The 25,328-nt window shown below is 39.9% G+C and overlaps 1 protein-coding gene across 1 annotated transcript; it reads right to left on the bottom strand.

The window, feature by feature from the left end:
* Positions 1 to 942: 942 nt before the first annotated feature.
* On the bottom strand, positions 943 to 13,438 carry LOC309978852 (uncharacterized protein; the record flags this gene model as incomplete). The annotated part of the gene is made up of 7 exons (XM_082865498.1): positions 943 to 1,002; positions 5,239 to 5,327; positions 6,494 to 6,605; positions 7,766 to 7,887; positions 10,123 to 10,183; positions 12,515 to 12,621; positions 13,330 to 13,438. The coding sequence occupies 7 exons, from the start codon at positions 13,436 to 13,438 to the stop codon at positions 943 to 945; spliced, it is 660 nt and encodes a 219-aa protein (XP_082721624.1).
* Positions 13,439 to 25,328: the final 11,890 nt, after the last annotated feature.

The raw sequence follows: 25,328 nt of genomic DNA, 5'->3' as shown, positions 1-25,328 counted from the left end.
ACTGAGATTCACCCTGGGGAACAAAGCTTCGACTTTGAGGGTGGAAACCTGTCAGCCCCGCTGGGGCACGGCACGCGGGGCTTCCCCTGTAGCTGTTGTTCAAGGTGGAGGGCCCACATCCTCCATGCTGTCCCTCACCGCGTCGTCCCTTGGCATATCGGGTTATCGGGGCCCTGAGACGTATGACTTCTTGTCCAGCGGGGATCTCCCTCATCCACTCAGGAGGGAGCACGCAGGCTCCATCTCTGTGAAGACGGTTTCTGTGTTGAAGTCGGCCAGGGTCTTGGTGTCCTTGTCCCTTGCGAGGCAGCGTCTAAGCTCGGCCCTGCCCGTGTTGGGGGCCCTGCCATTTCCGCGCATGAGCTCGTGTCTCTTTCTCTGACTGCGGCCAGGAGCCCCTCTGTCAGATATCCCGCCTCGCTGCCTGTCTAAAGCGATCACATCCTCCGGTCCCTATGCCCTTCTCTCCTGGCACGTCTCTGCCCGGTGCCGCTGGGGGCACATTCTCTCTGTGTATCACACAGAACCTGAAGGAGGTCTGCCCCAGGTGACACTGGCAGGGCCCCTGGTTCCTAGGTCAGGCTCTTCGGTGTCACCTGGCCAACCCGTTACCAGGGGGTCAGCGGACCTACAGCCGAGCGGTAGGCTCGGCCAACACAGAGCTACCGAGAGGAATGGAAAGGTAGCCTTGTCCTTGACCAAGTCAGTGAGACCCCGAGTGGGCAGAGGGCCTCCCGGCGAATGAAGAGGGTGCTGCTTTCTGCACCAGGGACGGGTTGACGCTGGCCCCCGGGGCAGGCAAGATTCCCAGGGTGGCCATCAGGGTGGGGGCCCTGTGCGTGTTTAGCAGTAAACAGCAGGGCAGACGGGAAGGGAGCCCACCTCCTCTTTTCAGCCTCACCTTCAGAGACTAATTTCTTCACCCAAGTGCTGCATCCACCTTCAGGACATTGTAGCACACACGTAGCCACGACCTGGTTCCCCGTGGCCTCCCACAGCTGCCTGAGGGGGAAAGAGAAACCAGCTGAGGGCAAACACCTACAGAGCAAAGGGAGCCCTGGAGCACCTCTCTAAGCAGGCGACCCGGGGACACGCGAACCAACCTGACAGCTGAGGGAAGAGGAAAGCGTGTCCCAAGTCGGCTGGGCCCCCAGCACCTTGTCTTCCTGTATGGTGCCACAGACAGGGGCACGGGGAATGGAATCGAGCCTGCGTGCGCCCCACGGTCACCCTGTCGAAGGCAACCGGGAGGAAACAGAACACAGGTGCACGTGACTCAGCCTCCCACTGCACTCACTTTGAACCACACTGTCCCACAGGCAGGGCAATCGTTCCAAGAACAACCCGTGGAGCTCAATGTGCACATGGGCTAGATCCACAGAGGGGAGGCGGGGGACAGAAAACAACTGGAACAGTAAACAAGGGGGCGCTGACCAAAATCCTTTCTCGTGGAAACAGGTACGTGTAGAGTTCTGCATAGGTACCTGCCCGTGTGTAGTGTGTGTGTGGGGGGAGTGGGGGGGCACGTGATGCACGTGCGTGCTCAGGAACAGGCACGACTACTGTCATGCATGCGTGGACGTTGGGATGGACGCGGGGATGTGGAAAAGCTTAAAGAGCTTATAGAACGTACGTAAACTGTGGGCCAGTTGAAGCCCCCAAGCCAGGGACTCCAGCCCAGAGGTACCACCCGTGGAGCTAAGTGTAAGTGGCATCACACGCCAGCACCCTCGACCAGGGGCTGAGACTAGAGGGAGGAAGAAAGCACCTGTGGAAGGACAGGGAGGATGTAAAGTACATGAGAATCATAAAGGGCCCGATGCCCAGGCCCAAAGAGGAAAGACCCACCCTCCACCCCTCCAGCCCCACTCCCATCTCAGCTACAGCCACCATTATCTCCTTCTCCAGTGCATGAGCAACCTTTCCCCCACCCCTGTGTAGGCCCTTGAGAAACACCTGGCCTTTGTTTCATAAGGTTTGGCACACCGACCCACACCGAGGCATAACCGACTGCCTCACACTGATTTTGCTGCTTTAAGACATCACTCTAATGTTCTGACAAGCCTTGTGGCTCAGGAGTATGGCCGTGATGGCTTAGCTGGATTCTACCCCTGCTCCCCTGTCCCACAAGACTGGGGCGAAGGGCTGGGCTGGGATGTGATCTCATTTGGAAGGTGGACGAGAGCAGAACCACTTTCACAGGGCATCCTTAGGGTCGGCAAAATTCACATCCTCGGGTTGGCAGTGGTGAAGGCATGCATGCGTGCGTGGTGGCCCTTGACTGGGTGCAGTCCTCAGCACCTCAGTGTGTGCGCACGTGTCCAAATAAAGTTTCTGGCGTTCCCCAGTGCCACCAAAGAGTGTCTCCCTCTCTCGGTCTCTCAAAAGACAGGATGGCCAAGTCAACTTCGTCTTGTGCCATGTGTCAATGTCCGTTCCCGGAGGGACGCTTGTCACCTTGTGTTGGCTAGCAGAAAGGCAATTTCTGCCTGCCACTCAAGCGTTTGAAAGGCACTATGCAAACGTGTGGTCACACAAAGTCCGAGAACCCGTGGGTGCCAATCACAGACGAGGAGAGGTCTTTTGGTGCCAGGCAAGGTAGAATTTCTCGGAGAGTTTAAGTATCCAGAGGGGATCCCAGGAGAGTGGGCCACAGAGGGAGGGAGCAGATACGTACAGAAACAAGAACGCACGCACACACCACACACACACACACACACACACACACACACACACACAAAGACAGAAGGGAGACAGACAGACACTCAGACGGAGCTCTTCACTGCATGGCTTTTCTGCTCTTGAGCAAAGGAATTCCAAGTCGAGCAAAGAGCTGGGTTTGCTGGACACTCCCTTCTCATGCCACAGAGCTTCGGGCTCTCTGTCCCCTGGAAGAAAAGTATCCAGCAACTTCGGCCACCATGCATTTCCTTGTACATTTTCTGAGAGCTCCCAGTGGTTAAAGGTCCCGAGGCAAACCGGATTCTGATTTTCTGATTTTGGAGCAGGAACTCCTGGCTCCAATGGCACAGGCACGCCAAAATAAAGTTAAAAACAGTAGTACTTAAAACGTTTCCCAATGTTTTACAGTCCAGGGGTACTAACTTTCACTAAGATATATACTCAGAAAAGTTAACTGGTTCCATTTACATTTAGTGGAAAATTGGTTTTATTATCATTATTCCCACGTTGGTCATCTGCCACTTGAATATGGATCAGAAAATAGATACTTAACCTCAAGATTTCTTAAACTCATTACATTCACATGTGTAAATTTTCCTTTCATTTATACTATTGCTTTTTTTTTTTAAAGGAGATGTTGGGGGTAGGAGTTTATTAATTAATTAATTTATTTTTGCTGTGCTGGGTCTTCGTTTCTGTGCGAGGGCTTTCTCTAGCTGTGACAAGCAGGGGCTACTCTTCATCGCGGTGTGCGGGGCTCTCACTATCGCGGCCTCTTTTGGTTGCGGAGCACAGGCTCCAGACGCGCAGGCTCCGTAGTTGTGGCTCACGGGCCCAGCTGCCCCGCGGCACGTGGGATCCTCCCAGACCAGGGCTCGAACCCGTGTTCCCTGCTTTAGCAGGCAGAATCTCAACCACTGCGCCACCAGGGAAGCCCTATACTATTGCTTTAAAAGGATAAAGGCACATAGAATGTCAGTAATAATGCAAACATTGTTTTTCAGCCTTTTTGGAGACTTCTCAAACCTTTTGTATGTTTAAGCTTTCAAAAAGGAACATGTAATTTGCTTAGCCTAACTGGAAAACAGTCACAGCTTGTGATGGAGAAATAACACATTGCTTAATTTTGAATACATTCATGTTCAAAGACACAAAGGAAAAGTTTAGGCAAACAGCACAATTCATCCTCCAAACAAAAGTTTTATGCTTGTTTAACTCAGCAGTATAATTAACAAGAAATATTTCATGAAATTGTTTTACTCTGAAAATTCTGAGCATTACATTTTAAACACAACTTCTACTTTTCAACTAACATTAACAACTATGAAAGTACTTTGAATAATTCCATGTTGTCATTTTCTCTGAAAAGTCATAAAGGGAAAGTTAATATATGCCTGTTCCCCCCAAACCAACATTTTTCTTTTAGTAGTATTCAAGCATCAATTAAAGAAACCAACTTAAACTTTTCCTTTGTAAAGAACATTTGGTACATAACTGAGTGTTATTTTTAATATCTGCTTTGGCCCTCTCATTCATATTGGCTTCCCGCATAACCTCCCCTGGAAGCCCCACAACCTGAGCTACTGTATGAGTCACGAGGAGCAAGGTAGCCCCCATTCACAGAGGGTGGAAACCCTGGTTGTTCTTGTCTTCCACGCTCACGACCACTTGAATAAGTATTACTTTGGCTGCTTGAGTAACCTTCCGGACCTCCTCCATATCCATCTGTTGTATTGCTATCATAGCGACTGCTTCCACCGTAAGTCACAGGGGCCCTTTGTGCTGCTGGTGCACCACGGGAGTCACCTGTGAAGTTAATGATTCATAAACTAAATTTAAACATTACAAATTTTTCTGGTATCATATAACATGACTTAAAGTGCTAAATATTTGAAAAGATAAGCTTTATCTGTCTCTGCTATGAAAATATAAACTATGTAGCAACAGTGAAGGGCTTTCACATTTATTTAAAAGAGCGAGCAATATTTTTCAGCCTAAGTAGTTTATTTTAAAGTAAATGTTATTTTCTGAAAATGGACTGAAATTCTCACCTTCATAATGTTCCTATGCTTCATACTTTTAATAGCACTCTACTGATTATTTGAAAATGTTAAAATAGGGGCTTCCCTGGTGGTGCAGTGGTTGAGAGTCCGCCTGCCGATGCAGGGGACGCGGGTTCGTGCCCCGGCCTGGGAGGATCCCACATGCCGCGGAGCGGCTGGGACCGTGGGCCACGGCCACTGGGCCTGCACGTCCGGAGCCTGTGCTCCGCAGCGGGAGAGGCCACAACGGTGAGAGAGAGGCCCGTGTACCGCAAAAAAAAAAAGAAAAATGTTAAAATAGTTTTTCTGTAATGAGAAATAAAGATGAGACTGTCAATTTACCCTTCATTGCATTTTAAGTGAGCTATTAAGAAAATAATTCAAAGGTCTTTAATTTATCAAAAAGGCCATGCTAAACATAGTTTTACCTTTGAGGAACTGAAGTAAAATTAGAGTAAACAACGATCTGGTTAAGTCTAATTCTATGATTTACAGGTTGTAACTGGACTCTTACCGTAACTCCCACATGAATCCCTGTAAGACCTTCCACTTCGATATTCAGAATAATCTCTATCACGACTTCCACCACAGCCATCACGATCACTAAATTTAAAAGAATGTCATAGATTTAAATTACGTGTCACGATCACATAATTTAAAAGAATGTTTTTATTTGATAAAAACACAAAACTTTATATTACCTATGTTCCCCAGAGGGATGATCATTCCAAGAACTTGAATGTCCATAATAACGGTATGCATTGACTCTACGTGGTGGAGTATAATCCTTGCTGTCTCGGGAGCTTGGATAAGCTCTGCTTGAATAAGTTAAATAAAGCAGATAAAATTTTAAATGCAACTTATAATATCCAGAATATATAAAGAATTCAGACAACAGAAAGACAAAAAATTTTAAACGGGCAAAGGACTTGAATATACTTTTGTTCAAGGAAGATACACAATAACCAACAAGGACATGAAAAGCTGCTCAACGTATTTATTATGGAAATGCAATTCAAAACCAAAATGAAATATCTACTTTGCACCTATCAGACTGGCTATAATTTAAAAAAAACAAACAGAATATATCAAGTGCTGGTGCAGATGCAGAGAAACAAATCATGTATGTGCGTGGCAGAAATGTAAAATAGTACAGGCTCTGTGGAAAAGATTAGCAGTTCCTTAAAAAATTAAAGAATTACTATATGTCCCAGGAATTCCACTCCTAAGTATATATACACTCAAAAAGAATTGAATACAGGTACCCAAATGCTTGTACAGGAGTATTCATGACAGCACTATGATGGGAATAACCCACACAGATGGATAAACAAACCATGTTAACCACACATAAAATGGAATATTTAGTCAGCCAAAAAAAAAAAAAGATCAGAAGTAGTGATTCATGCTACAGCATGAATGATCCTTGAAAACATTTATGCTAAGGGAAAGCTGGGTAATAAAGGTCACATAGTGTTTGATTCCATTAGTATGATATATTCAGGATTAGATAAATTCATAGATAAGGACACAGATGGGCACCTACCAGGGACAAGGCGGGAGAAAATGGGAGTGACTGCTTATTAATTTTATTTTGGGGTAATGAAATGTTTTGGAACTGAACAGAGCTGGTGGTTGCATAACACTGTTAAGTGTACTAAATGTTACTGAATTGTTCACTTTTAAATGTTCAATTTTGTGTTAGGTAAATTTCAGCAAGAACAACAAAATTAACCATGGCTTAATTCATATACTGTGTTTTTTCTTACCTATCTTTAGTAGCATAACCACCATCTCTTCGTGACATATAGCCAACTCTCCGAAAAGAGACTGGCTCTCTGTGAGGAGAAGCTCCATAATGTCTTCCACGTGATACTGAGCCTTTAATTTAAAAATGCTTGTGTTTAAGTATCTCAAAATTGACAGTAATGTTTCCAGGAAAAATTCAAAAGTCTGATATCCTTCCTCTCTCCAAAATCATTTTAAAAAACTACTCCTTCTAAAATTCCATTTATGCACATTTTTGTTTCCCTTTAAATGATACCACTGAACATTTTATTTTCGGTACACCTCCCGTTCCCTATACATTTCACATACCCTTTAAATTACCAGCAGTAGGGAAAACTTCTCAAAATTTGAGCAAATAATTAATTTTTGGTAACTACTGTCACATATTCAATCACCAAGTGGTTGGCTCTCTCCTTTATGTGTACAACCTTAATTATTGACCTTTTATGATGATAGCAATAGTGACTTCTATTGTTTATTAGCAATAAAGGGCTCATTTGAAAAACACTGTACCACTTCCAAAATATGAAACTATCTCCCATAAATAATGTTCTCTTCATGTGTTAATTCTTATTCCTAATTCCTAGAGGTCACTAGGACGTTGTTTGTTCTCTTCTCTTGTTTGTTCACTAGGCTAACCATCTAATAATGGAAAGGGTAGGCTTCTTAGCTTCTGTTGTATTTTGAAGTCAATACCGTGCTACATTTGGCTTCATTAATATTCTACACATAAAATGGCAATTTGAAAATGACTGTTTCAAGTCCGTACCATATTAAGGATCAGAAAACAGTGCTAAAAAAGTTAAGAGCACAAACTACAGTTCATATGGCAAGTTTCAGTTATTGTTTATAATAATTAAATTAAAAACCAGGTGGCCAATATACATAGCTAAACTACTCTACAGACCAGAACATTCTCTCACAGGACATAGTTTTCATGAAAATTCTGATATTGAAACTATGTGATAAAGAAGCCTACTAACCAAAAAGTGTTAGCAACAACTTAAATTAAGAGGAATTCTATAGCAAACATGGACATACAAGCAATGTTTTCCCCACTGCACTGCTAATCACCTACTACATGTATAATTAGAAACTAAAAGATTATTTCCCAACCACAAATCAATCAATAAATTAGTGATTGGTAAACATGTTCATATACTTCTCACTTTCCATTTTGCTTAAACATTCTGTTTAAAATAGCTCACTTTCATTAATAAGAATCAACTGCCTCTGCATTACATAGCATTTACCTTGTCTTCCCATCCCACTACTGCTTGGTCTTTGAGCAGATCTTTTAGGAGGAGGACCTCCACTTCTCGAAGATGGTCCTCTTTTAACTGGAAAGGGTCCCCTGGAAGAACTCGCATTGAGACTAGGAGTATATCCACCACAACCTGTGTTTAAATGAAATCTTTTTAGTTAACTAGAATCAACATTTTTTCATTGGTCAAGTTTCACTTATTGTTATAAATTTTCACTAAACAATTACCCCAGTCTTCAGCTTTCATATTTGTCTAAACCAGTAAGATTGTTTGCTCATATGACACATAAGTTAGTACAGTTCAAAGACTTACTGTAAAAGTCAGTTTGGAAAATCTAGGAAGAAATTCAAGAACCACTGGTATGAAAGCAGTTTGGGGAAAAGAAAGAGAGTACAGAAAAACCTGGATAAATTAAATGTAAACCTGAACTTTGATCAGTTTAGGAGGAAGATGATAAGTTATTAGTTATATAATTCTGGTGTCAAGGAAGCTTTTTTTTTTTTTTTGCGGTACGTGGGCCTCTCACGGTTGTGGCCTTTCCCGTTGCAGAGCACAGGCTTTGGACGCGCAGGCTCAGCGGCCATGGCCCATGGGCCCAGCCGCTCCATCCTAGGTATAGATCAAAACATTAAAAATAAAAAAGATGAATAAAAAATGCATTACCTAACAGTTAAGTATATACATACAAACAACCCCCTTTGCAGGAGAATATCTGCTTATAACTTTACAGTTGGCCCAGTATCCCTAGTTCTGCATCCATGGATTCAACCAACCTTGGATCACGTAGTGATGTAATATGTATTTATTGAAAAAAAAATCTGCTTGTAAGTTGACCCACAGTTCAAGCCTGTGTTATTCACAGATCAACTCTTAATGTTGATTTTTCAGTGAAAAGGGCTATGTTGCGTTCAATTTTAATAGTATTTAAGAAATGCACATTAAATACTGAAAATTTATGTTTTACCTTTCTAACCAGAAAGATGTTTAGATATATTCCAATTCCCCTGTAGTGCCACAGGCAAGAAAAAATGAGTATTCTTACACATGGCAGAATACGAACTAGTAAACTTTTCTCAAGATCAAGTTAGGGGGAAAAGAACAAAACTATGTTATCTTAAAATGGGCACACCCTTTAACTGAACTTTCAAAAAACATTTCCTAAAATTCACACATCTAATTAACACAAAAAGAAACCAAATGTTTTATTTCTGAAGACTGGTTATGGTTAATAGGTGAAGCAAAGGTTGTTAAATATATGGAAGTTTTTGAAATGCAAAGTGCTTTTCCTCCTTTTCTTACTAAGTAGAAAACTTCTCTGAAAAAATTCAAAAAATATATTTTCAACGACTTTCTCCTCTAATACACACAGAAAGAAAACATACATGTTTCTGAAGCAGAGGTTTTTACTCTTTTCCTGAATCAAAGACACCTTTTAGAATCTAAAGCCCTATTTATTTCCCTAAGGTATTTTCCCCCAAATGCAAACAACAGACCCAGGGAGGAAAGCCTCATATCAAAATGACAACGGAGATTTGCTTAGATTTCTGAACACATACACTTAAGACAAATACTGCAAGGTGAAACCTAAAATATGAAGTGTTTATCCCTGAATTGTGGATATTCTGAGTGACTTTTATTTTCCGTGGTGTAGTTTTCAAGATTCTCTAGTATTTTTATGATGCAATAAGTCTACTCTCAGAATAAAATTAATCAATGTATTTCTAATAGATTATTAATGAATCACTGACTTAAACTCATATAAAGTTATTGGCCCTAAAATGAAAAATTCTAATGTATGATCGATAGTAGTACACTCTGTAGAAAACTTCTTGAAGAAAAGAGGCAATTAGTAATAATGGTAAAAGAGACTGAATTTAGTTTAAAATTTATGCTATTTCCCTGTAAGGTGATTAACTTTTTGCATATTATCTAGTTAAGTCATTTTATAACTACAATAAGTCCTTACAACTTAGAAATACTTCTGACTATCAATGTAATTCATCATCTAATAATTCTTACAGACTACTTTGCTCATAAAGGATGGAATAAAAACTGAGATGTTTCTATACAGTTAAACTTATGATTTTTCGGTCCTATGGCTGCAGCCTTGTATTTTAAAACATTACCCAAGTGTCCTCCACGTGAGGGATGCTCTCTTGCTCTTCCATTTCCTCCTCTTCCATTTCCTCCTCTTCCATTTCCTCTTCTTCCATTTCGTCTTCTTCCATTTCGTCTTCTTCCATTTCCTCCTCTTCCATTTCCTCCTCTTCCATTTCCTCCTCTTCCATGTCTCGGATTTCTCAGATGGCCCCTGTTTCTTGCAGGAGGTTGCGGTCTCTGTTTACCACCGCTGTCAAAAGATGGTTTGTTGGCTCGCTCTACTTTAATTGCTTTTCCATCCAAAGACTAAAAAGATTAAGTATAACATTAGTAACATTACATCAAATTTATTTACTACTGCACTAGTTCAAGATCAGTATTTTTTCCACAAAGCAAACATTTTCTTCTGAAATGATTGTGTCCTTCACTGTGCCAAATAAATGAGATTTAATTAGTAACAGTCTTTCAGTAAGTCATCCAACACAAAGTGTATGTATTGGCAGTTACAGCTCCCTGAAATGTCCTCTGGTATTAAAAGAAGATTAATACCTCTCACTTATCATGAGAGAATATACCCTTTTATTTTCTATAATGGATAACTAAACTCACTTCATTTCTGTACTTCTACCATTCAAAGTTTTCAGTGTCCCAAGGGTATATAAAAGTATACGTGTCATTTAAAAAATAAAATTTTTCATTGGAATAACAGAATTATCCATTATTCAAAATGGTTATTCCTACTCTAATTATTTTTAGCATTTATTAAATATTAAGAGAAAGAAAATTTTCCAACATGATTGCTGTTCTGTATTTACTTCTAATAATTTCCCTGGTTTTTTTTTTAAATAGAGCACTTATCTGGTCCTTAACATCTCTTGCCTTATTCAATTGTTTAAACATGTCCCCAAAGAGTAACTTATTATAATACTACTTCATATTCTTATGTTTCAGAAATGCTTACATTTCTTAATCTTCCATCAGCTTCCTAAATTAACCTTCTATAGATGCCAAAGTAATTTTTGAAAACATAATGCAAATCATCATATAATTGCTCTACATAAAACACTCTAGCTGTTTCATGTTATTTTTGGAAAACAATTTTAAATGCTGAATTCCTACTAAGACTTCTGGTGGATATGGATGGGCCCTGGCCCAATACAAACAGCCTCAACAGCCATGTGTTCCCACCTTAGGGCCTCCTTTTCTGTTTCTGGGTCCAAAATATTTCCCATAGACTTATGAATGGCTGCCTCCCTCCCAACATTCAGGATATAACATTGTGAGATCTATATGTATAGAAATAGTGTCCACCACTCCCCTTAAGCTCTAATGAAATTACTTAATTTCCCTTAATATTTTTCCATATGAAATTGCATTTATTTTTACTTGTATGCTTCTCATCTTTCACCCTAGAACACAAGTGTCCAAGAAAATAGGTATTTTGTCTTACCCACAACCATTAATCAATTGCTAAATCAATGCCTGCCAATAAAATATCTGTTGAATAAAGAAGTGAAGACTAATGTCTACACAGACTACGCGTTCTTGTGCTTGAAAACAAAGAAAATGGGGGTGGCGGATCACCATCAACTGTTCTTCATAACGCAACTTTATCTCTGCACCCAAAATAAAATCATGAGTCAAAGTCAACTTTTAGGTACTACCATACCTTAAAATATGAAAGTAAAGTAAAAGGGTCAACATGTGCCAAGTGCCTGCAGCATACCAGAAACCAAGCTATAGAAAAAGGGAATTAATGTATGTGTTCCACACTATGAGAACTGAGAAGCACTGGAGGTAATTTTAACAATTAACAATTCACAGTATGATGAATATAAAAAGATATTACCTGCAATATAAAATGGGAAAAATATTACCTACAATATAAAAAAAATCTTGGAGCAAATATGCAATTAAAAGTACAGTTTTGGGCTTCCCTGGGGGCGCAGTGGTTGACAGTCCGCCTGCCGATGCAGGGTACACGGGTTCGTGCCCTGGTCCAGGAAGATCCCACATGCCACGGAGCGGCTGGGCCAGTGAGCCACGGCCGCTGAGCCTGTACGTCCGGAGCCGGTGCTCCACAACGGGAGAGGCCACAACAGTGAGAGGCGCGCGTACCCGCTCCCCCACCAAAAAAAAACGCCGAGACTTAAAAATAACAGTATGGGGGTTTTCCTTGGTGGCGCAGTGGTTGAGAGTCCGCCTGCCGATGCAGGGAACACGGGTTCGTGCCCCGGTCCGGGAGGATCCCACATGCCGCGGAGCGGCTGGGCCCGTGAGCCACGGATGCTGAGCCTGCACGTCCGGAGCCTGTGCTATGTAACGGGAGAGGCCACAACAGTGAGAGGCCCGCGTACAGCAAAAAAAAAAACAGAAACAGTATGGGATATTGGGGAGAGCTCTACAGGCTAAAACTTATTTACTTTTATGTTTGAATGCTAAAACGGGTTTAAAATATATTGTTAAAGCTAATGTTAATTTCAATCTCTTTCCAACCAGACAATCCAGTACTTATGTGACAAAAAGGAGAGTGAAGGCTTATATGGCATTATGTTAGTTTAAAAAATTAGAAAAAAGAGAAACAATCTAGAAATAGTATTAAATGGAGAACACAAAATATTATTAAAAGACTCTTACCTTTCCATTCATATCTTTGGCAGCATTCTTTGCATCTGCAGAATTCTCAAAAGTAATAAAAGCAAAGCCTCTAGACTTGTTTGTTACCCGATCCTTCATCAAAATAACTGTAATACACATAAATCTTTTTAATTTAAAATTTCACATAAAATTGAACTTTTCATATTTTCAAAATAATCAATCCTTTGACAATTTCTCATAAGGCCTCCTTAACTCAATTTGATGTTATGGACACAGTACAGTAACAACCTCCTGAAAGTTACTTAACACTGAAACAAAAAACAAAAACACATAAACCAAAAAAACCCTTTCCATTTTATATCATTTCCAGTATTTTAAAAATAGAGTCAATAATTTCAACCATTCTACAATTAGCATATCTCTTCCCATTTCATGTCCTATGACCACAGTATATTTAAAAAGCCCTGGGACTTCCCTGGTGGTCCAGTGGATAAGACTCCACTTTCCCAATGCAGGGGACGCGGGTCTGACCCCTCTTCAGGCAACTAAGATCCACATGCCGCATGCTACTCGGTGTGGGCTTGATCCCTGGTCAGGTAACTAAGACCCTGCATGCTGCAAAGCACGGGTCGGGGGAAGAAAATAACGCTGCTTTTTTCCCTTCTCAGTAGTAGGAGCCCCTAAGGTGTACACTTTCCCTCATTGCCCAGTGCTTTCCTAATAAAAAGTAGAAACTTAAATAAAAAGTGCTCATGTGTTAAAAACAGAAAAAGCATTATAACTTAGCTGTCCAGTGGTGTATGTTTAACACACATTTGCTTTGAATAGATATATATATTGGTTCTAAAAATTACCTTCCATAATGTGACCATATTTCCCAAATACCACTTCAAGAGAATTTTCATTGGTGTCAGCATGGAGGCCTCCTATGAACAGTTTCCCAGGCTGATCTGCTTCCACCATTTTTCTGTAAGTAATTAAAAATATATCTTTATACTCATAGCAAAAAATAAATTATAAGCCAAAAGTATCAAACTATTACACCTGTTTAAAACTCAAGTAAAGTACCCAATATCAGTGAAATTATTTGCCATTTCTTACTTAAAAGAGAGGAAACTTGAAACACAAAGCAAAATAAGCACTGGCATAACAAATGCTCCATTTTTTATAGATCTCTTACAAAAACCTGTGTGTAAAAATCAGATTAGAAGGCAACTGTAAATTCTTTTGAGCTGCAGGGTTCAACGCTTCATTTCCAAAAAACAACAAAAAAATAAGCAATAAAAAATGCTCCTGGATTCTACACATCTAACAGTTAATAAGTTTTATGAACTGTGCAGAAAATACCTTAAACATTATTTTCAAAATTTTCCCATCTACTCACATTTTTCTTGATTATGCATCAAATACTGTTTAAACTTCAAAAATGGTAAGTCATAAAAGCAAAGGAGGGAGTTACATCCTTTACTGAGGGAAATTTAAACTGTTTTACTTATACTGAGAGACTTTAAGAAACACTGGTCCAAAGAGAGTAACATACTTTATGTGCAAAATTAAAATCTGACGGTTTTTGTCAAGTGAATCAACATTTTGACATCTGATAACTAAAGTTACAGGTTTTAAATCATTTAAGTTAAAATAGTTAGGTATCTTGCCTCTATTGTTCAGTACCTCTGCTTTCACAAAGAAAACCCGTAAGGAAAAAAAAAGTGCACGCGGAACAAAATGGCGCCCTGGCGTACGCTCCACTACCCGCAAGTGAGAGAAAAAAAAAAACTTAAACAGCAAAGAGGGTACGCGTTAATCAAAGGTAAATTTCTCAGTCCGCCCCCAGGGGTAAACAAGTTAAACAGCAAAGAGGGTATGCCGCTAATCAAAGGTAAATTATCTACTCAGTATTCCCTCCCACAGCATTTCAAACCTATCTCCACCCCTCTCCCCACCCTCTCAATTCACGGACAAAATCCAGGAACTTCACTGGCTTTCCACTGCTGCCTTGGGAACTGATTATCTGGAAGAACAAAACTTAAACGTACTGTTCAAGAACAACTGATAGACTTCTGGAGACAGTGTATATTCAGACATATGTCTACAAACACAACTTACTCGGCTCTTAAATCTTACAGAGAAAGCCTGAGAGAAAAATCAAAATCTGAATTACCATGCTTTCTCTGGGAACAGGAGAAGATACAGGTATCAACTCTTTCTCTTGAGGTATAAATTATTCTCTCCACCCTAAAACGCCGAATTCCTTACCTTACTTTGTCCTCTTCTTCAGAAGTCTTCCTCCCGCGTCTCTTCAGACGACCGCTAAAGAAACTAACGGTCAAGAGCAAGCGCTCTACTTATAGAAAGATGATAAGGAACCGGATGTAGCGCTGGGTGGAAGAAGGGATGAGCTGCACTAGAGTTAGGGAAGATGAAAGATGTAGAGGTGGGGGAGGGGTGAAGAGAGACACTCGCGAGAGCAACTGGCGAGAGCAACTCGCGGGAGAAACTCTGAAGAAAACTGCAACGACACAATGTGTTCTCTACTTTTTTACTGCATACATTTCCCAGTTGCTTTAATTTAATCAATATAAAGGAGAAGGGCTTTCCTGGTGGCGCAGTGTTTGAGAGTCCGCCTGCTGAGACAGGGCACATGGGTACGTGCTCCGGTCCGGGAAGTTCCCACATGCTGCAGAGCGGCTGGGCCCGTGAGCCATGGCCGCTGAACCTGCGCGTCCGGAGCCTGTGCTCCGCAACAGGGGAGGCCACAAGGGTGAGAGGACTGCGTATCGCAAAAAAAAAAAAAAAAAAAAGTAAAAGGCAATTTGGGGGAATAATGTGAATTTCCATATAATCAGTAGGGAGAGTTAGGGATTTTTTGATAGATGAGAAATGGGGAGGACTAGATCATGAAGCATTTTGCTTGCTATGCAAATATGCTACCTACTTTATTTTTTAGTGGAACTGTTCAAATAATTTTAAACAGAAACGTGAATGTCTACAAGATAAAATGCATATGGTACTTTAATATGATACAAAGGAAGGCAGACAAAAAGTAATCTAAGCTTCAAAATTTAGTAGTTATATGAAACTGGGAAAACTACCTAAACTCTTAAATTTACCCAGTCTACAGAAACAAGATGATAAAGAATGATCAGATAGGGTTATTGTGAGGTTAAATGATGTACTGAGCACAACGTCTAAAAACATAATTCAGGGTTCAAAACAAAAGTGTGGAAATACTGTAATTGTTTTATATTAAGTGGGAGCCTGAGATTAACTTGTAATCCTGCCTTTCTTAGAGACTGGTCAAAATCATGATACAGTTTTTGGTTTTTTTTTTTTTTTTTTTTGGCTATACGCCGGCCTCTGACGTTTGCGGTCCCTCCCATTGCAAAGCAGAGGCTCCGGACGCGCAGGCTCAACTGCCATGGCTCACGGGCCCAGCTGCTCCGCGGCATGTGGGATCCTCCCGGACTGGGACACGACCCCTTGTCCCCTGCATCGACAGACGGACTCTCAACCACTGCGCCACCAGGCAAGCCCCGAAACTGTTTGTTTTCAATTACGTTCCTTTGCATATTTTGTATAAAGTAAATAATCATTGTATACTTGCACTAATAATAAGCCTAAAAGAGCATAGGAAGACATGACAGAACACACACACGATTGGAGTGAAGAATAATTATTAACAAAAAGATATGAAAAATAATTAGTAGAAATCTTTGGTGGATAACAAATGATTTAACAGAAGACAGTTTACCAATAATTATTCAAGAAGAAGTAGAACCCCCAGACGTAATTTATAGTCAATTCTAGGAGATAGCTGAAATTTTGCTTAAAAAGCTAGTATACTGATGATAAATATAAATAAATGCTATTACTCAGATGACAAAGGTTGTGTGTCAATACTGTTTACAGATATAACCTCTAAAGATAGCATGCACAAAATGTATGACAATACAAATGGTAATGAATTAGAAACAGGGCCACTTCCTTTCTGGGAATAACTACTGCAGACTAACTGGTCAAATAAAAATATCTAATAAATATTTTGGGCTGGCTACTATAGGAAGTGCTTCATTTACTTATGAATTTAACTATCTCATTTGATTACTGCCACAGTCCTATTGACTGCTCATTATGCAGATTAAAAACGTTTTTTCTCAGGTATGTGCAACACTTTTTGAAGAAGAAAACAGTAAAATTCTTTGAAATACTTGAATGACTTGAAATGACTTGAGCAACTGGAGATGGATGTTCTAATATGACTTCCATATGACCTTAAATAATATGTAAATAATATAAATAATGTGAATGAAAATTATAAGGTTATCATATATATATATGTATATATGTATTAAGGTATTTATATTTATATATGTATATATCTGTGTATATTACATATTTACTTATATATAATCTGTATATACATATTACACATATTGCATTCTCAATTAGATTTTTAGAGTTTATTTACAAGAATTACCATTCAGAAATTTAGAGCATATTCTAACAGAGGGCCTCCTTTCTGGATATTAAAGAGGATTATAAAGCCATGGTAAATGGAATGATTTAGTGAACACACAAAAAAGTAATAATCAGAAAGCATGTCCATAATAATAAAGGAACAACTGGTAATTTTAAAGTGTTCTTGATAAAACAGAAGGCAAAGCGTAATCAATACATTTTGCTATCGAATTTTTAGATAATATTGTGGGTAGAGGAACATGTTGGATATGTTGCCTCTGCATGGATAGATTCAAGAAGCAAAATTCAGACTATAGGAGACTATATGGGATAATCAATATGGATTTATAATAAATTGAAAAAAAATAAAGAATTGAAGGGGAAAACTGTTTTAGAAAACAATTAAAAACATTTGAACCAATTGCAAAGTTCAACTCTTATTTGCATTTTATTTCAGTGAAACTGAAAACATTTTTAGTTTGCCATTTATGAGAAAAATGGAAATTTGAACATACTTCATATTTTATGATTTTTAAGAAATTATTAATATCCTTGTGGGTTTTTTCTAGTAATGTGATGGCCTACAATTGTCCATTACATATCTACTGACTTGGCTTGACCAAACTGTAATCAGCTTTCGCTCCTCCTCACAGTGTGCTAAACTTTGACCTGCCCCTCAACTTCGGGGAATCACTAATATACTAAGGTCAGAACATATTCTGTAACAGCTTATTCTGAGAATCAGCTGGCAGGGGAAACATTTTCTAATAAAATACCCCTATTTTACCTCCTGCTCACCCCTCTGCTTCTGTCCCACTAGGTTTCTGCTGGCCTTGCTCATCCTTTCCTCTTAAAAAATACTTTTTCTACTTGATTTTGAAATACTTGAAGATTCTGAAATCAAAGTGTTCTTCTATTCAATCGTCTTTGTGAATAAACTCTTTCCTTACCTAGGTCTTAGTTTGGTTTTCAGTTTTCTGGTGCTATGACGCAGATAAAGTGTTGAGAGCCTTTTGATCTTTATCCTCCTGACCAACAGTGCTGCCCAAACCGGAGGGGTTCCAGCCCAGGATTTGTGTCTCAAATGAAAAAGTGTAAATGTTACCCTTGAGTAGAACTCCACCCTAACTGAGGCCTTAAACGGAGGTGTTCTCTCTCTATTGCCCAGGAGTGGATAGCACCATGAGACAGATAGTTCTTGACAGATAGTTCTTGTTCCCCAAGAACATGGCACCAAGCAGGTGACATCAGGAGTTAGTCAGCTTCTACCCAAGACACTGGAACAAGGTCCCCAGCTTCCAGGAATTCCTTATCTTTCTACCCTCACCGTTTTAACTGTCTTTCTTTGCTGATCTTTCATCTCTGTCCACTCCACCATCACTTTTGCTATGCGTATAACTGATCCTATTACAACTGTAGCTCTCCATAATAAGCCTCACGTTGTATTACCTAGTTTTAAATTAATTTTTCATAGGAGTAGAGTTGATTTACAATGTTGTGTTAGTTTCTACTGCACAGCAAAGTGAATCACTTATATGTACATACGTCTCCCCTCTTTTTTAGATTCTTTTCCCACATAGGTCATTACAGAGCACTGAGTAGAGTTCCCTGTGCTATACAGTATGTCCTTAGTCTCTGTTTTCTATATAGTAGTGTGTATATGTCAATCCCAATCTCCCAATTTATCCCTCTCCCTCCCTTCCCCCCTTGGTGTATTACCCCTCTTTATCTTCTTCCTTACATGAGCTGTTTCCCCCATAAGAATTACTCTGTCCCTCCAAGGAGCCCCAGATGTGTAGTATTCCTTCACAGGATTCAGAGCTAAACCTCACAGTCCTACTTGTGATTGATTTTATCTACCCACTTTCCTTTGGAAACCTGCAGTTTTCCCCAAATTGCTATACTGTCTCAGGTTTAAGGGCATCCTTTGTGTTGACACTTAGTGGGGGGAACTTTAGATTTTCTCTGTAGACTTCAATACGTTTTAGAAAAAGCAATGCATATTTCCACTGTAACATAACCAACAGCTGTTTCAAAGATCTAGGTATTTTAAATTATACTACTTTGCCACCAATACAAATATTTACACTATTATTACGGGAGGTCAAAGTACATATTCCTTACCTTGTTCTTTTAATACAGTATACTTGAGAAGGTCCTAAATACAATTTAACCTTTACTTGGAACTGTGTCCTGCCATCAAAAACTTGGGAACTTTCCTCTTCCAAAATGGATGGGACAGTACTTTCATCAAAAGGGTCATATGAACTCTGAAGTATAAACCCATCTGACAACCATTTTCATGAACTCTAGGTAACTCCTAATGAGACATATTTATGACTACTTTGCATATTAGTATCTTTCTGCCAGATGAGCTGGTATCTGTTATCTAGCTAATTAGTCCCTATCAAATCTTTAACTAGATTATCTTCTTTTCTCACGTTAACTACATTTTTACCTCTGATTTAAGTTTTCTAGGAACCTGATGAATCTACAAAGACATGTGACAACTACAACTTAGGTGCAGAATTCCACCTAACCATGCATGTGACCTTTCTTGGTCACGAGGTTCTCAAGAAGCCTTAAAAAAAGAGTAAGAGATTGAGAGTTCAATTAAAAAATTGACTATTGCAGCAGAAGACAAACAAGCAACCTTTATTCTTGGAGCTTGTGCTGTGTAGGCCATTCAGAAAGGTCACCAAAACTCCTGCATCTTCCATGTTCTCCTTTAGTAAATAACTATGACTGTGGGCAATCTTATCGAAACTACCAACATCATCACCAGAGAACTCCAAAACTCCACTGAGTATTCCTTCATAATTGACTGGCATTGAACATGATTCTGGCTTCCTGCCTGTGGCCATTCTGTTGTAGCTGGAAGTACCTTCTCTGCATGTTTGCTGAAACCTCTCTGTTGTCTATGCCATCACCAAAACATTCAGACATCTCCTGAGCTTAGTCTTCTATGGTATTGTCCCTTGTTCCTTGAACTGAGTCTGCTTACCCTCAGGAATGTGTAGATCTCCTGAGCTGAGTCTGGACCTCTGAGGAGGCTCTGTGTCACCTAGGGTGGACCTAGGTTTCCTTGTGTTGAGTGTGAACACGTTCAGGTATTGTTTGGAGATAACTGAGCTGAGCTGATTGGGTCCCTGTGCTGAGTCTAAATGTCTTATGTGGATTTGTCATCTTCTGTGTTAGTTTTTCGTGCATCTTTATGTGGATGGAAGATCCATAATTTGAGCTGGGAGCCACCTACCATGAAATTTGAGGTCCTCGATCTAAGTGTGGGTATCCTGAGAATATCTGGTTTACCTGCGGTTTTTAATGGGCCCAATAGGTTTTGGTTCCCTGTTGTGGGTATGGGTATACTGTGGTGGGACTGGGTCTTCATATAAGGGTCTAAGACCCCTGTGATGTGGCCTGGGCATGCCTTAACTGAATTGGGGTCTCAAAAGGTGGGTGTGGGATCTGTTAACATAGATCACTGGCCCCCAAACTGACTCTGGGTCACCTGACTTGCATCTGCAGTAACTACAGGTGCATTTGTGTTCTCTGATTGTGGCTTGGGATCTCTTGAGCTTACCTGGGGTATCTGAAGCTGTCTGTAGTCCCCTGAGGAGGGTATGTGATCCCTGAACTGAGTATGCACCCCCTGGTGTGGGTCTGGGGATTTTGTGAGTATCTGAGTCTCTGTGGTGTTTTTTTTGAGGATGTCTGATAGACTTCTGGAGACAGTGTATATTCAGACATATGTCTACAAACACAACTTACTCGGCTCTTAAATCTTACAGAGAAAGCCTGAGAGAAAAATCAAAATCTGAATTACCATGCTTTCTCTGGGAACAGGAGAAGATACAGGTATCAACTCTTTCTCCTGAGGTATAAATTATTCTCTCCTCCCTAAAATGCCGAATTCCTTACCTTACTTTGTCCTCTTCTTCAGAAGTCTTCCTCCCGCGTCTCTTCAGACGACCGCTAAAGAAACTAACGGTCAAGAGCAAGTGCTCTACCTATAGAAGGAGGATAAGGAACAGGACGTAGCGCTGGGTGGACGAACGGATGAGCCGCACTGGAGTTAGGGAAGATGAAAGACGTAGAGGTGGGGGAGAGGCGAAGAGAGAAACTCGCGAGAGCAACTGGCGAGAGATTCTCGCGAGAGCAACTGGCGAGAGCAACTCGCGGGAGAAACTCTGAAGAAAACTGCGACGACGGAATGTGTTCTCTACTTTTTTACTGCATACTTTTCCCAGTTGCTTTAATCAATATAAAGGAGAAGGGCTTTCTTGTTGGCGCAGTGGTTGAGAGTCTGCCTGCTGATGCAGGGCGCATGGGTTCGTGACCGGATCCGGGAAGATCCCACATGCTGCAGAGTGGCTGGGCCCGTGAGCCATGGCCGCTGAGCCTGCGCATCCGGAGCCAGTGCTGCGCAACGGGAGAGGCCACAACGCTGAGAGGCCCGCGTACCGCAAAAAAAAAAAAGAAAAAAAAGTAAAGGCAATTTGGGGTATAATGTGAATTTCCATATAATCTAGGGAGAGTTCAGAGATTTTTTGATACATGAGAAATGGGGAGGACCAGATCATGAAGCATTTTGCTTGTTATGCAAATATGCTACTTACTTTATTTTTAGTGGAACTGTTCAAATAATTTTAAACAGAAACATGAATGTCTACAAGATAAAATGCATATGGTACTTTAATATGATACAAAGGAAGGCAGACAAAAAGTAATCTAAGCTTCAAAATTTAGTAGTTATATGAAACTGGGAAAACTACCTAAACTCTTAAATTTACCCAGTCTACAGAAACAAGATGATAAAGAATGATCAGATAGGGTTATTGTGAGGTTAAATGATGTACTGAGCACATTGAGCACAACGTCTAAAAACATAATTCAGGGTTCAAAGCAAAAGTGTGGAACTATTGTAATTACTTTTATATTAAGTGAGAGCCTGAGCTTAATTTGTAATCCTGCCTATTTTCGAGACTGGTCAAACTCATGATACTGCTTATTTTGGGGTTTTTTTGCTGTACGCCGGCCTGTCACCTTTGCGGCCCCTCCTATTGCGGAGCACAGGCTCCGGACGCGCAGGCTCAGCGGCCATGGTTCACGGGCCCAGCCGCTCCGCGGCATGTGGGATCCTCCCAGACCGGGGCACGACCCCGTGTCCCCTGTGTCGACAGACGGACTCTCAACCACTGCGCCACCAGGCAAGCCCCGAAACTGTTTGTTTTCAGTTATGTTCCTTTGCATATTTTGTATAAAGTAAATAATCATTGTATACTTGCACTAATAATAAGCTTAGAAGAGCATAGGAAGACATGACAGAACACACACACGAGTGGAGTGAAGAATAATTATTAACAAAAAGGTATGAAAAATAATTAGTAGAAATCTTTGGTGGATAACAAATGATTCAACAGAAGACAGTTTACCAATAATTATTCAAGAAGTAGAAACCCCAGACGTAATTTATAGTCAATTCTAGGAGATAGCTGAAATTTTGCTTAAAAAGCTAGTATACTGATGATAAATATAAATAAATGCTATTACTCAGATGACAAAGGTTGTGTGTCAATACTGTTTACAGATATAACCTCTAAAGATAGCATGCACAAAATGTATGACAATACAAATGGTAATGAATTAGAAACAGGGCCACTTCCTTTCTGGGAATAACTACTGCAGACTAACTGGTCAAATAAAAATATCTAATAAATATTTTGGGCTGGCTACTATAGGAAGTGCTTCATTTACTTATGAATTTAACTATCTCATTTGATTACTGCCACAGTCCTATTGACTGCTCATTATGCAGATTAAAAACGTTTTTTCTCAGGTATGTGCAACACTTTTTGAAGAAGAAAACAGTAAAATTCTTTGAAATACTTGAATGACTTGAAATGACTTGAGCAACTGGAGATGGATGTTCTAATATGACTTCCATATGACCTTAAATAATATGTAAATAATATAAATAATGTGAATGAAAATTATAAGGTTATCATATATATATGTATATATGTATTAAGGTATTTATATTTATATATGTATATATCTGTGTATATTACATATTTACTTATATATAATCTGTATATACATATTACACATATTGCATTCTCAATTAGATTTTTAGAGTTTATTTACAAGAATTACCATTCAGAAATTTAGAGCATATTCTAACAGAGGGCCTCCTTTCTGGATATTAAAGAGGATTATAAAGCCATGGTAAATGGAATGATTTAGTGAACACACAAAAAAGTAATAATCAGAAAGCATGTCCATAATAATAAAGGAACAACTGGTAATTTTAAAGTGTTCTTGATAAAACAGAAGGCAAAGCGTAATCAATACATTTTGCTATCGAATTTTTAGATAATATTGTGGGTAGAGGAACATGTTGGATATGTTGCCTCTGCATGGATAGATTCAAGAAGCAAAATTCAGACTATAGGAGACTATATGGGATAATCAATATGGATTTATAATAAATTGAAAAAAAATAAAGAATTGAAGGGGAAAACTGTTTTAGAAAACAATTAAAAACATTTGAACCAATTGCAAAGTTCAACTCTTATTTGCATTTTATTTCAGTGAAACTGAAAACATTTTTAGTTTGCCATTTATGAGAAAAATGGAAATTTGAACATACTTCATATTTTATGATTTTTAAGAAATTATTAATATCCTTGTGGGTTTTTTCTAGTAATGTGATGGCCTACAATTGTCCATTACATATCTACTGACTTGGCTTGACCAAACTGTAATCAGCTTTCGCTCCTCCTCACAGTGTGCTAAACTTTGACCTGCCCCTCAACTTCGGGGAATCACTAATATACTAAGGTCAGAACATATTCTGTAACAGCTTATTCTGAGAATCAGCTGGCAGGGGAAACATTTTCTAATAAAATACCCCTATTTTACCTCCTGCTCACCCCTCTGCTTCTGTCCCACTAGGTTTCTGCTGGCCTTGCTCATCCTTTCCTCTTAAAAAATACTTTTTCTACTTGATTTTGAAATACTTGAAGATTCTGAAATCAAAGTGTTCTTCTATTCAATCGTCTTTGTGAATAAACTCTTTCCTTACCTAGGTCTTAGTTTGGTTTTCAGTTTTCTGGTGCTATGACGCAGATAAAGTGTTGAGAGCCTTTTGATCTTTATCCTCCTGACCAACAGTGCTGCCCAAACCGGAGGGGTTCCAGCCCAGGATTTGTGTCTCAAATGAAAAAGTGTAAATGTTACCCTTGAGTAGAACTCCACCCTAACTGAGGCCTTAAACGGAGGTGTTCTCTCTCTATTGCCCAGGAGTGGATAGCACCATGAGACAGATAGTTCTTGACAGATAGTTCTTGTTCCCCAAGAACATGGCACCAAGCAGGTGACATCAGGAGTTAGTCAGCTTCTACCCAAGACACTGGAACAAGGTCCCCAGCTTCCAGGAATTCCTTATCTTTCTACCCTCACCGTTTTAACTGTCTTTCTTTGCTGATCTTTCATCTCTGTCCACTCCACCATCACTTTTGCTATGCGTATAACTGATCCTATTACAACTGTAGCTCTCCATAATAAGCCTCACGTTGTATTACCTAGTTTTAAATTAATTTTTCATAGGAGTAGAGTTGATTTACAATGTTGTGTTAGTTTCTACTGCACAGCAAAGTGAATCACTTATATGTACATACGTCTCCCCTCTTTTTTAGATTCTTTTCCCACATAGGTCATTACAGAGCACTGAGTAGAGTTCCCTGTGCTATACAGTATGTCCTTAGTCTCTGTTTTCTATATAGTAGTGTGTATATGTCAATCCCAATCTCCCAATTTATCCCTCTCCCTCCCTTCCCCCCTTGGTGTATTACCCCTCTTTATCTTCTTCCTTACATGAGCTGTTTCCCCCATAAGAATTACTCTGTCCCTCCAAGGAGCCCCAGATGTGTAGTATTCCTTCACAGGATTCAGAGCTAAACCTCACAGTCCTACTTGTGATTGATTTTATCTACCCACTTTCCTTTGGAAACCTGCAGTTTTCCCCAAATTGCTATACTGTCTCAGGTTTAAGGGCATCCTTTGTGTTGACACTTAGTGGGGGGAACTTTAGATTTTCTCTGTAGACTTCAATACGTTTTAGAAAAAGCAATGCATATTTCCACTGTAACATAACCAACAGCTGTTTCAAAGATCTAGGTATTTTAAATTATACTACTTTGCCACCAATACAAATATTTACACTATTATTACGGGAGGTCAAAGTACATATTCCTTACCTTGTTCTTTTAATACAGTATACTTGAGAAGGTCCTAAATACAATTTAACCTTTACTTGGAACTGTGTCCTGCCATCAAAAACTTGGGAACTTTCCTCTTCCAAAATGGATGGGACAGTACTTTCATCAAAAGG

The sequence above is a fragment of the Leucopleurus acutus genome, assembly GCF_964270905.1.
Source record: "Leucopleurus acutus genome assembly, chromosome: Y".
NCBI classification, from domain to species: domain Eukaryota; kingdom Metazoa; phylum Chordata; class Mammalia; order Artiodactyla; family Delphinidae; genus Leucopleurus; species Leucopleurus acutus.
Note: the sequence above shows the minus strand (reverse complement) of the source record. Positions and strands in the feature narration are given on the sequence as shown.